The following is a 12,593-nucleotide window of genomic DNA, read 5'->3' as shown; positions in this document are numbered from 1 at the left end:
CACACACACACACACACACACAGACACACACAAACAGACACACACACACACAGACAGACAGACACACACACGCACTCACGCTCACGCACACACACACACACACAGACAGACAGACAGACACACACACACACACACACACACACACACACAAACAGGCACACACACACACACACACACAGTATCAGACGAGTGTTTTACCCAGTTTGACGAGGAACTCTCTCTCCAGCTGTGTGACTTGAGCACAGGCCTCATCCAGAGACGAGCACAGCTTCATTTTGGGCCGCAGCAGCTCCAGCGTGTCTGTGATCATGTACTCGATGTCGATGGGGAACGGCTGATCTTTAGTCCACACATCCAGACTCTTCTTCCACCAGACGTACCTCTAAAACATATGCAAATAGACAGCGTTTCAGAACATCATATCTGTAGCCTGGAATAATTAGAGTTTTTTCATGTTTATGAAAAGTCTCTTCTGCTCTTTAAGGTTGCATTTATTTGATCAAAATTACAGTAAAAACAGTCAAATTTGTGAAATATTATTACTACTTAAAACAACTGTTTTCTATGTGAACATATGTTAAACTGTAATTTATTTCTGTGATCAAAGTTGAATTTTCAGCATAATTTCTCCAGTCTTCAGTGTCACATGATCTTCAGAAATCATTCTAATATTCTGATTTGCTGCTCAAGAAACATTTCTGATTATTATCAATGTTGAAAACAGTTGTGCAACCCAGTATTTTTGTGGAAACCATAATTCACTACCATTCAAAAATTAAGTTAAAAAAAGAGAAATTAATATTTTCATTCATCAAGGACGCATTGAATTGATCAAAAGACATTTATAATGTTGCAAAAACATTATGTCAAATAAGTGCTCTTCTTTTGAACTTTACATTTATCAAAGAATCCTGAAAAATAAAATATATCACGGTTTCCACAAAAATATGAAGCAGCAAAAACCTTAACATTGATAATAAGAACCATTGTTAATAACTGAGCACCAATAATAATCATATTTGAGCACCAAATCATATATGATTAACAGTGATAGATTTGTGTGATTAAGAGTTAATGCATTTACTTAATGTGTTTAATTGCCATAATAATAATGCCACAATGCAAAACAAATTATTACATGTACCTAAAAATAGGCTTCAATTTCATTATGCAAATATAATTATATAATATAATTATTTTTGGGAGGCAAGTTATGATACAGACATTGCTTCATAGGAATGTGAATGTAAATGATTGATTTAAAAAAAAAAACAATCTATTGAAAAAAATAAATAATTCAGATTGAAGAAAAGTAATTCGCGGTCACGGTATTATTTTTTAAAATATGAAATTTTTTACAAAAACACGTTTATACAATCTAGTATTATAATATAATAATTATAATATATAACTTTAATATGTTTACACACTCACTCACACTCACTCACACTCACTCACACTCACTCACACACACCTCCATGCCGAGGCGGATGTCTTCCAGCAGGCCGTCCACCACATGAATGCCCACGTCCTCCTGATACGCCACCAGTCCTGCCAGCAGATTGGCCACGCAGTGGATGCTGTTGTACTTGACGTTCCAGATGTTGATCATACAGCAGATCAGGTAACTCTTCACATCAGGGTCGTGCCAGGACAGCTTCCTCATCTGCCTCAACACCTACAGACAACAAAACTGATTTTACACACAAGTAAAAGCTCAATGCACTCCTCCAGCATTCTGCTTGTTTTTTTGTGTCTTTGTAGATTGGGAACAGCCTAAAATAAATATAATACAAACATTAATTAATTTAAATGATGTGCATTTTATCAATAAATAAATAATAATAAATAAATAAATAAATATATATATATATATTGTTATGTTATATATTATAATTTTTCATTGTATTTATACTTTACTACACACACACACAATTATTAAACAATATATACTTTTATAATAATATATAATAAAATGTACATTTTAAGATATTTTTTATAATATATTCATGTTTTTAATGTGTTTTTAAAGTATTTATATGAACAATAATTGTTCATAATATATTAGTTATTGCAGTATTTTTGTATTTTAAATATTGTTTATATAATATGTAGACCAGTACTATAACTTTACAAAATATAATAATTTTATATATTATTAATATAATTGTATATTTATGTATTTTCTAAAAAACATTACATACATATATACATATACTGTATTTATACAGCGCTGAACTGAAGTGTTTGACAGCTTCAGTGATTATAAAAGTTGCTTTCTGTATATAACTCATTCACAATTTTAATAACTTTAAGTTTTATTTTCAAGCTACTAATAGGACAATGACCACATACACACTGCTAAATGTCAGGAGTGACAAAATTGACGCAAAATTACAATCACACTGCCTAATGTTCACGCTTCTTTTGGCCACAAATGAATATGTGTATGAAATATGAATATGTTCATATTTAGCATGATGTGGGCCACAAAATAAATGCGGTACCCCTGCGTCCACCGCATAGGTGACGCACCTTCTCAGTGGTGACCTTGGACAGGTCTTTGTAGAGGAGTTTGCGGATGTACTCCTGCAGCGGCGGCCTCTTCCTGCGCACCGTCTTCTCCATCGGCGGAGGGTTGCAGTAGTAATAGGCGTTCTCCACCATCGTCACGTAACGCACATCCAGATGCTGAGCCTGTTTCTTACGCATCATTTGCTCCTGTGAACACACACATGATCAACAGCATGAAGAGGGCGGCTGCAGGTTTGCATGCTTGTGTGTCTGTTTGTGTGAAGACGGACCAGTAAGACGCTCGTGCGCAGGTGAGATTCCGGTGAGCGGAAGAGAAAGCGTCCACACGTCTCCAGCAGTGTGCAGGCCATCTCGATATGATGGTGAGAGAAATCAGACAGCAGCATCTGCACAAACACACACACACACACACACACACACACACACACACACACACAGAGCGTTAGAGATGCTGGAATAAATGTCTGTATTGAGGATATGATGACACAAAAGTTTCAGCAGTCAATGTTATCAGCACATGAACTTTAATATCACAGCAAAGCTAAAATGCTACTGAACCTGTGTTATTTTAGTATTACTAATATGCTATTATTACATTACAAATTTATAATATAAAGTTTTTTATATTTTCAGTTCATTAAAATTTTTAGTAAAAACAGTTGCATTCATTTGATGTATATTTTTCATTTTATTAGTTTTTTTAAAATAGGTTTAATATCTTTTTATTTCAGTTTTAGTCCTAGTACTTTTAGCACTTCAATTTAAAATGATTTTATGTATCAGTTAGTTCCAGCGTAATTTTAGCATCATTGAGACACTATTATAGTTTTTATTAATATTTAGGGTATTTTTATATTTTGTTACAATTTAAATTTTAGTTAAAGTTTTAGTAATTTTGTTGTGTTTTTATTCAGTTTTAGTTTGTTATTTTAGTACTTCAAGTTAAACATATTTATTTTTATCAGTTCATTCCAATGTAATTTTAGTATCATTGAGATACTATAATATTTGTTAATATTTTGAATATATTTTCATTTGAATATTTTCTGTTTGCATCTTTATTTTAATTTCTTTTAAGTCATTTTTATTATTATTTTTATTTTTTATGTCTATAGAATTTTTTTTTAGCTATTTCAGTATTTCAAGTTAAAATAAGAAATACATATATCATTTTTTAATCTGTTATGTAAGAAACACACACACACACACACACACACACACACACACACTCACTTTCATGTGTTATTTGTGTGAAACTGTTTTCTGGTGACTTGCAGACCCAGACAGCATTTTAGGGCATCCTGATTCTAAAATAGTTTGTTTTGGTACTAAATACCTCATTTGATAGCCTTTAGCTAATGAGAAACACACTCACATGAAATCTGAAATCTCCTTTGAGCATTGAGCAGAGGTCTTCAGCCACGTCAGACATACACGGGTGCAGAGTGGCCACCAGACGAGCGTAGAACGGCAACAGATCCAGTCACTTTCATGTGTTATTTGTGTGAAACTGGTTTCTGGTGACTTGCAGACCCAGACAGCATTTTAGGGCATCCTGATTCTAAAATAGTTTGTTTTGGTACTAAAATACCTCATTTGATAGCCTTTAGCTAATGAGAAACACACTCACATGAAATCTGAAATCTCCTTTGAGCATTGAGCAGAGGTCTTCAGCCACGTCAGACATACACGGGTGCAGAGTGGCCACCAGACGAGCGTAGAACGGCAACAGATCCAGTCTGACACACACAGATGTAAAATTATTAATGCACAGCCATTTAACCCATCTGAATGAACACCTGATGAGATCAAATGACTGAAAACTCAAGAGCCCTGGCTCCATCTAGTGTTCACATCTACAGATGCTGTAAACACACACACACACACACACACACCTCTGTCTGGGCACCGTGAAAAGAGCTCGAACCAACTTCCTGCGATTGGACTTGGTGTTCATGTTCATACAGAAGTCCATAGCAGCCTGAAAACACACAGGAACACGTTTGAACACAAAACAGGCATTACAACCCATCAACCCAATGTGATAAAAAAAAAAAAAAAGGTTTTAGGTAATTGAAATAAAGCTGAAATAATATAAAAATATAAATTTATTTAATTGAATATACCTTTTAAAAAGTATTTTCAACAATCATAATGATAAAAGCATAACAAAATGACTAAAATAAAATGAAAACATTAACAAAAAATATGTGTTCAATGAAAATCCTAAACTTAATAATAGAACTGAAAAAAATAAAGATAAATAGAAATATTAATAACCTAATAAAATGATAAAAACACAATAAAAGTATTACAACTAAAATGAAATCTGAAAAAAACTAACAAAATAAAAGTATTTAATGTAAAGCTTTAAAAACATACAAAAATAAAAACTTAAAATCTAAACATGAAATAAAATAAAAGTATTCAATGAAAAAATTAGAATAAAAATTAAATTTGAAGAAGTTTTATTTTGAAGTGTGTGTGCATTTTTGTGACATATGAGGACACAAATTTGTTAATGAAATGGGTATGAAGGTATTACAAGGAGAAGGTGATTTATGAGGACATTGCCCCATGTCCCCATATTTCAAAATGCTTATAAATCATACAGAGTGAGTTTTTTTGAGAAAGTAAAAATGCACAAAGTTTCCTGTGAGGGGTAGGTTTAGGGGTAGGGTTGGTGTAGGGCAACAGAACATACAGTGTGTACAGTATAAAAACCATTACGCCTATGGAGAGTCCCCACAATTCACAAAAACAAACCTGTGTGTGTCTGTGTGTTTTAACTCGTTACCTTGTCAATCAGGTCTCTGTTGATGCAGTTTGGGAGCTGCTGGATGAAAGCATCCACGATGAGTTTGAGATGAGAGCCGGTGCTGGCCTCCTCATCCTCCTGCTCTGTACACACACACACACACACAAACAAATGATATGACAATTCAAACACTGACTTATGATAATGAATCTGCACATATAAAAAATTACAGGAGGAAAAAAAGCTAAATACAGATAAAGTCGGGCTGCTGGAAAGATCCTGCACTTCCCCTTCAGTGCTCTCTGGAGGTTTTGGAGGTGCATTGATCAGTGTGTTTCATTGAGGAAGCAAGTTTACCTTGCTCATCCAGTAACTTTTTGGCCAGTTCTTCACTTTCAGTCTCGTCGGCTGCGTCCAGATCTATCGGCTCATCAGTGATGTCCAGCGCTTCCAACTCCATCTCCAACTCCTCAGTGCTGTTTCCCTCTCGTGCTTCTGCACACAAACAACAAAGAGCACATAATGCTTCACTTACTTAAAAAAAACTATATAAACAAACTACTAAAAATGACGAAACCACCCAACAAAATACTAGATTTTACTAGAATGAAAATAAAAACAGAAAATGTAAAAATAAACTCTAAAATTCAAAATATAAAAAAATAAAATTTGTGAAAATTACTAACTAAAATTAAAATGTAAATGTAAAACAGAAAATGTACGAATAAAAACTGATTTATAATATTAATAAAAACTATAATCTATAACTCAATGATACTAAAACAACACTGGTACTAACATTACTACAACTGAAATTAAATAAAGGCTAAATAGTAACCCCAAACTATTAAAAAGGAAATTACTAACAATTACTAAAAAGGACAAATGTAGGCTAATTCTAAATATGAATAAATACTATGACAGTATATAAGTATTAGTGAAAGCATTCAGTACCTTTGCTGGTCTGGCTGCTCTTCTCGTTGTCCTTGAAGAGGATAGCAGGTACAAACGCCTTCAGATCCACCATGTTCTCGTAGAAGTTACGCGCGTCCTCGTCCTCCCAGATCCCTCCGTCCAGATCGTACTCTCCCGGTTTCCCCGGCGTAAAGATATCGATGCCAGGACCGTGTTCTGTCACACAAATCAACAACAAATCAGGGCTGTCAAAAAAAAAATTTAATTTCGAATATTCGTGCAAAAACGTTGCATTCTAATTTTAGGTGTGCGTCAGGAAGCCTCATCAGTGGCGCACGAGATGCGATGACGATGAAAGAGTCGTTGCATTATAATGTTTTTGTTAGCCTGTCCGGTTGAAGCCACTAGATGCGGCGCTGCTGCGTTGTTCATTAAAAATATTGCGGAAAAAGAGAACATCAATGCAGAGGATTTGAAGAGGATAGCAGGTACAAACGCCTTCAGATCCACCATGTTCTCGTAGAAGTTACGCGCATCCTCGTCCTCCCAGATCCCTCCGTCCAGATCGTACTCTCCCGGTTTCCCCGGCGTAAAGATATCGATGCCAGGACCGTGTTCTGTCACACAAATCAACAACAAATCAGGGCTGTCAAAAAAAAAATTTAATTTCGAATATTCGTGCAAAAACGTTGCATTCTAATTTTAGGTGTGCGTCAGGAAGCCTCATCAGTGGCGCACGAGATGCGATGACGATGAAAGAGTCGTTGCATTATAATGTTTTTGTTAGCCTGTCCGGTTGAAGCCACTAGATGCGGCGCTGCTGCGTTGTTCATTAAAAATATTGCGGAAAAAGAGAACATCAATGCAGAGGAGATCTTGTTGACATCAAAACTGAAACCAAGCCGTTCACACAGAAAACATTTTTTGCACATTTTCTAGACGGACATCTATTACTGTTGCACTCGCGTCTCGCACAAAAATGTTTAGAAAGCCGTGTAAAATTCATGCAATTTAACATATATCGAGACTTTATGGCGGGGTTTTTTTCCCCCCATCCCACTGCATCTCATGTTTTTAAATGAAAAAAAAATATAGCGGAAAAAGAGAACATCAATGCAGAGGAGATCTTGTTGACATCAAAACTGAAACCAAGCCGTTCACACAGAAAACATTTTTTGCACATTTTCTAGACGGACATCTATTACTGTTGCACTCGCGTCTCGCACAAAAATGTTTAGAAAGCCGTGTAAAATTCATGCAATTTAACATATATCGAGACTTTATGGCGGGGTTTTTTTTCCCCCATCCCACTGCATCTCATGTTTTTAAATGAAAAATGTACTCTGTGTGATTGGCTTTCCGCCCTTTGTATTAAACTATGCATAGATACATAATGCTGTTTTGTTTATAGTTGATGAAGCAACTTAATTAATTATAATTGGTTTATAAACATTATTTTAAACATTATGCACTTTTTCACAAATAGTCATGTTATCTTATGCTTTGAATAAATGTGCATTAGTAATATTTTGCTCGATGCGCCCTCTTGTGGCCTCAGAAGAGAAGCCAAAAGCTTTTCTTCACCCTAACTGAAATTATGCCTTTTAAATTCGAATATAAATCGAATTTTGATCATATTTAAGTACAAAATTTGAATTTCGTTTTTCAGCTGAGCCCTACAACAAATCATGCGCATGCCAAGACAAACTCTCAACAGATGAAGTCGTGCCGACTGTCGCACCTTCCTGGACGGTTTTGTCCAGAGGAAGTTCAGGCATGTTCTCGTCCAGCAGATCGGCCAGCGTTTGCGTGTTTGCCAGCAGCTTCTGATAGGAGGTGGCGAACTCCTCGTACTGCTTATGTCTGTCCTCGCTGAGCTCTCCTTTAGAGTGCAGGATACGCCTGCACAGAGACACAAAACATTATCATTACTATTCAAATGCAATCAATGAAAATAATTCCAAAGCTGAAGCAGAAGCACATCTCAGAGCAACACACAGCACTGTTTCTGAATCTGCATTTTTGAATGAATCGCTTGAGTGAATAACTCCTCAAAAAGAGGAGTGACTTTCTGAAGGGATCAGCTGGACTGAACGAATCAATGACTCACTCATTAAGATTTAAGTAAATGGATTAGATAGAGAATAATTTGTATTTTCTGTTTTCATTTTAGTTAAAGTTTTAATCATTTTGTTGAGTGTTTTCAATATTTTTATTAGTTTAATTTTATTATACTTTTATAAATATTTTCTATTAGATTTTATTTTCATATTTTCTGCTGTTAGTTTAATTTGAAAGTTTTGGTCATTTTTATTAGTTTTATTTTATTATAGTTTCTCATAAAAATTTTGAAGTAGTTTTTATTTTTCTGTTTTCATTTTAGTTAAAGTTTTAGTAACTTTCTTGGGTGTTTTTGTCAATTTTATTTTTATTTTTTTTTAAATGTCTATGTTTTTACTCTTTATTTAATTTTTAGTTATTTTCGTATATAATCTAAACAAAATGAGAAATGCTGCCTTGTCAACTAGCTGAAATACGTTTTTTTTTAAATTACTTTTTTATATATTTTACAGTCAGATTGTGTCATATTATTCTACTGAATTCATTAATTAAATATATGAAATTGACATAAAAGAATATGCACACATGCTTAGAGACTCACATTAAACGCTATGAAAGATGCAGAACAAAAACTTCCAGAAATTATGGCCTCTAGAAGGTAGTTCTGTGGCGTCAATAATCAAATCAAATCGAATCGTGAGACTGCAAACAACTCCCACCCCTAACAGACCCTTTTTACAGACACATTTCCACAGTTATTAACATTGTGTAAATGGAAGACTTCTGCTTCTGCGAACCTTGAAATGTGAAAAGGGTCTATATACAGACTGACCTGTTCTGTCTCTCGATGTTCTGCAGCTCTCGGTGGTCTTTCTTCAGGTGTTTGGTGAGAGACGTGAAATATTCTCTCAGCAGGTTCTGGAAAGGCTGCTGTTTCTCCGCATTAATGATCTGACAGGGAGGGAAGGACGAGCCGAACTTCTCCACCGCGTTCTTGACCTTCCTCGGCACCAGCCCGGCGATATCGTCTCCGCAGTGCTTGCAGAAGCTGATGATGACGGAAACGTGAGTATGCGTCTCTCGGTCGGCGCCGATGATGTTCTTCAGCTGCTCGTAGATGAGCGACAGCCCTTCTTTATCCGTGAACAGACCCACGATGGTGAGCTCGGCGATGAAGCGCAGGTCGGTCCGCAGTTTGCTCACGTTGGGCGACTTCTCCTCCTTCCTGGCCTCGAAGTGTCTCTTCCAGGCGGCGAGGAGATGCGGTGCGAAATCAGTGTAGCGCTGGTGGAAGAGGGAGCAGAGATGCACGGCGCAGCCCACGTCCGAGATCTTCAGCTTGGCCTCCACCATGGAGCTCACGGCTTCGCCGATGTACTTGCTGAGGTTGAGCGATTCGAAGTCCTGCGACAGCGAGCCGCGCTGCTGCTCCGTGAGCGTGCGGAGCTTCTTGACGAACGCCGTGTTCTTCTTCAGGCTGGAGTCCAGGCGGCTGAAGAAGGCCTCCTCGGGACGCGTCTCCGGCGCGTGCTGGTTCTTCACGCGCAGCTCCTTTCTGCCGTGGTGACGCTCCCACGCCTCCTGCTGGAGCTGTTCAGCCTCCTCTTTCTCCCTGATGAGACACGAAAAACAAACTGTGATTACAAAGCATTTTAGTAGCAATGAGATGCTATTATATTTTTATTAATAACTGAAATACATTTGAATTTTTTTCTGCTTTTATTTGAATTTTTTTTTTAAGTTTCAAAATTGTTCGTGTGTTTTTGTCATTTTTATCAATATGTCCATTTAGCTTTAATATTTTTTATTTCATTTTGTAGTTTTTGTTATTTTAGTACATCAAGGAAAATGAAATGAAAATGCAATTTTCTTGGAACTAGATGAATTTGAAGTTTTTAAATATTTTATTTTATTTCAGTTAATCTTTATTTTATGTCAAGTAATAAAATGTTTATTATGGCTTTAGTTATAGTGAACTATAATAACCCTGCAAAGCAAAACCGCGCATTTTGATTAAATTTGTTTTTATTTTTATATTTTCCTATTTTATTCCTGGAACTAGATGAATTGCATTTTAAAGGTTTTATTTTAGTTCAAATAAATTTTTTCAAGTAACAATTTGGACTGGTTTTAAAAAAACACATAAAAACATATAAACAAAAAATTTTTAATACAACAACATATAAAACGTGGAGCTTTAATCAGAATGCTGTATTGAAAATTATGTTTCTTGTTGCAACAATCACAACTTTCTGTAGGAAGCTTACATTTTTCATATTTATATTTAGTCATATTTTATATTTCATATTTTAATTTTGGTAAATATGTAAATTTGATTTGAAATAAATATGACCTTAAATGTTCCTTAAGTGTTTTGGAAAAAATACAGAGAAATTTGTTCTACATTGTCCAGCCCTCTTACTTGATCTGCGCAGCCTCTTCCTCTTTCTGTCGTTTGGCTTCCTCCTCCAGAAGCTTCTTCTCCTGCTCCTCCTGCTGTCTCTTCTCCTCCTCCTCTTTCTTCTTCTGCTCCTCCTCTGCCCTCTGCTTCTCCTCCTCTTTCTTCTTCCGCTCCTTCTCCTCCCTCTTCCTCTTGTCCTCCTCAGCCCGTCTCTTCTTATCTTCCGCCGTCTTGCCGCCGTCCTTCTTCGCGCTCATCTTGGTCTCGTCTTTGCTCTTGTCGCGGGATGCGGCGGCCTGTCTGTCTGCGTCTCTGTCCTTGTTGCTGAAGGAGCCCATCTCTCTCTCCTCCATGTTGACGGACTTCTTACGTTCAGCAGGCATACTGCTACTGCAAAACATTACAGAACAATAAATGTCAGTCACTCTGGATAACCTGTACTTGTACTGTACTACTGCATTATGGGATATATCATCTCAGTCTGCTCTGGTTGTATACCCCACATTTTGGCCATGCCGTGGTTATTTGATTTGTTTATTTCATACATGTAGTGCAGAAATACTGCGTAGTCCAGGTCAGGTGGTCTCAGCACGTGCCGCTCCTGAAACACACCTGTCAGTCCCGCTCAGGTGATCAGCTTCAGGTGTGTGCTTCATTAACACGAGACTCTGATGTCTGATCTACCTGCAGCTGCAGGCTCAAATTCAGCCACATTCCGGTTCCGTTCGCAGGCTCAAAACACACTCACACACGTATCCTACTCTGTATGCCGTGCTCTGACCTAATAAACACTCTCAGTAACAAACAAAACAAGAGACAAACACATCGAGCAAATAAAAACAAATCAGCAACGGCTGCATTAACGAAAGCCGGCCAAATAAACCAGACAAACACTGTCTGTCACTGTCATCTCAGTGTAATTTAAACTGTATATATATTTATATATCAGAAATGCGATCATTTTTATGAAGCGATTTGATGTTTTAACTGAATTAGCATTAGCCGTTAGCTGTTTGAGGCCGCACATAGGTCAAATATCAACACGTTTAAGCCGCAAACAGACGGAAACGGTAGAAACAAAGAGATTTTCCGTCAGTCATTTGAACACGGTTATGTTTTGAATGAAATGTCAGGCTTACCTCATGTGCTTCTGTTAATATTCATAAGTTTGATCTGTAAATGACGGCGCTTGATAGTTTTCAATATTAGGACCCCTGCATTCGGCGTCCCCAAACGTGCCTGATCAAAAAATATTATTCGCCTCAAAAATACGTGAGGATAAAACCGATAAAATCGCAAACCTAGATAAATACATATAACACGTAAATATACCCCTAAAATGAATACATAACACACCTCCAATGTTTAGCTTAAACCCGTTTAATAAACGCCGCTTGTATGCAAGTTAACTTTGTTTATTTCACGTTACTGTAACCCTTCAGACAGTGTAAACTTTTACAACCTTTTATTGTCATTTTTATTTCGTTTAATCTATCTATCTATCTATCTATCTATCTATCTATCTATCTATCTATCTATCTATCTATCTATCTATCTATCTATCTATCTATCTATCTATCTATCCATCCATCCATCCATCAAACTATCTATCTATCTATCTATCAATCAATCTATCTATCTATCTATCCATCCATCCAGCCATCAAACTATCTATCTATCTATCTATCTATCTATCTATCTATCTATCTATCTATCCATCCATCAAACTATCTATCTATCTATCTATCAATCAATCTATCTATCTATCTATCCATCCATCCAGCCATCAAACTATCTATCTATCTATCTATCTATCTATCTATCTATCTATCTATCTATCTATCTATCTGTCTGTGTCTATCTATCTATCTATCTATCTATCTATCTATCTATCTATCTATCTATCTATCTATCTATCTATCT

General features: G+C 36.2%; 1 protein-coding gene across 1 annotated transcript in view; it reads right to left on the bottom strand.

Annotated features, from left to right (window-relative positions):
* The window catches only part of LOC107561226 (UPF2 regulator of nonsense mediated mRNA decay), a 20,647-nt gene extending 8,754 nt beyond the window's left edge, over positions 1 to 11,893 (bottom strand). Inside the window, exons 1-13 of the mRNA XM_016245612.1 lie at positions 11,810 to 11,893; positions 10,692 to 11,060; positions 9,102 to 9,881; positions 7,950 to 8,110; positions 6,248 to 6,424; positions 5,651 to 5,788; positions 5,333 to 5,436; positions 4,431 to 4,516; positions 4,162 to 4,274; positions 2,805 to 3,025; positions 2,536 to 2,721; positions 1,455 to 1,678; positions 199 to 380 (exon numbers count right to left, since the gene is read on the bottom strand). Of these exons, the coding sequence (XP_016101098.1) occupies positions 199 to 380; positions 1,455 to 1,678; positions 2,536 to 2,721; positions 2,805 to 3,025; positions 4,162 to 4,274; positions 4,431 to 4,516; positions 5,333 to 5,436; positions 5,651 to 5,788; positions 6,248 to 6,424; positions 7,950 to 8,110; positions 9,102 to 9,881; positions 10,692 to 11,060; positions 11,810 to 11,814 (2,746 nt within the window). The 5' untranslated portion in view covers positions 11,815 to 11,893. The remainder of the gene's footprint in view (positions 1 to 198; positions 381 to 1,454; positions 1,679 to 2,535; positions 2,722 to 2,804; positions 3,026 to 4,161; positions 4,275 to 4,430; positions 4,517 to 5,332; positions 5,437 to 5,650; positions 5,789 to 6,247; positions 6,425 to 7,949; positions 8,111 to 9,101; positions 9,882 to 10,691; positions 11,061 to 11,809) is intronic.
* Between the last annotated feature and the right edge of the window lie 700 nt (positions 11,894 to 12,593).

Source organism: Sinocyclocheilus grahami, unplaced genomic scaffold, assembly GCF_001515645.1.
Source record: "Sinocyclocheilus grahami isolate Dianchi unplaced genomic scaffold, SAMN03320097.WGS_v1.1 scaffold761.1, whole genome shotgun sequence".
Taxonomy (NCBI): domain Eukaryota; kingdom Metazoa; phylum Chordata; class Actinopteri; order Cypriniformes; family Cyprinidae; genus Sinocyclocheilus; species Sinocyclocheilus grahami.
The sequence above is the reverse complement of the archived record's forward strand: the minus strand, read 5'-3'. Positions and strand labels throughout refer to the sequence as shown.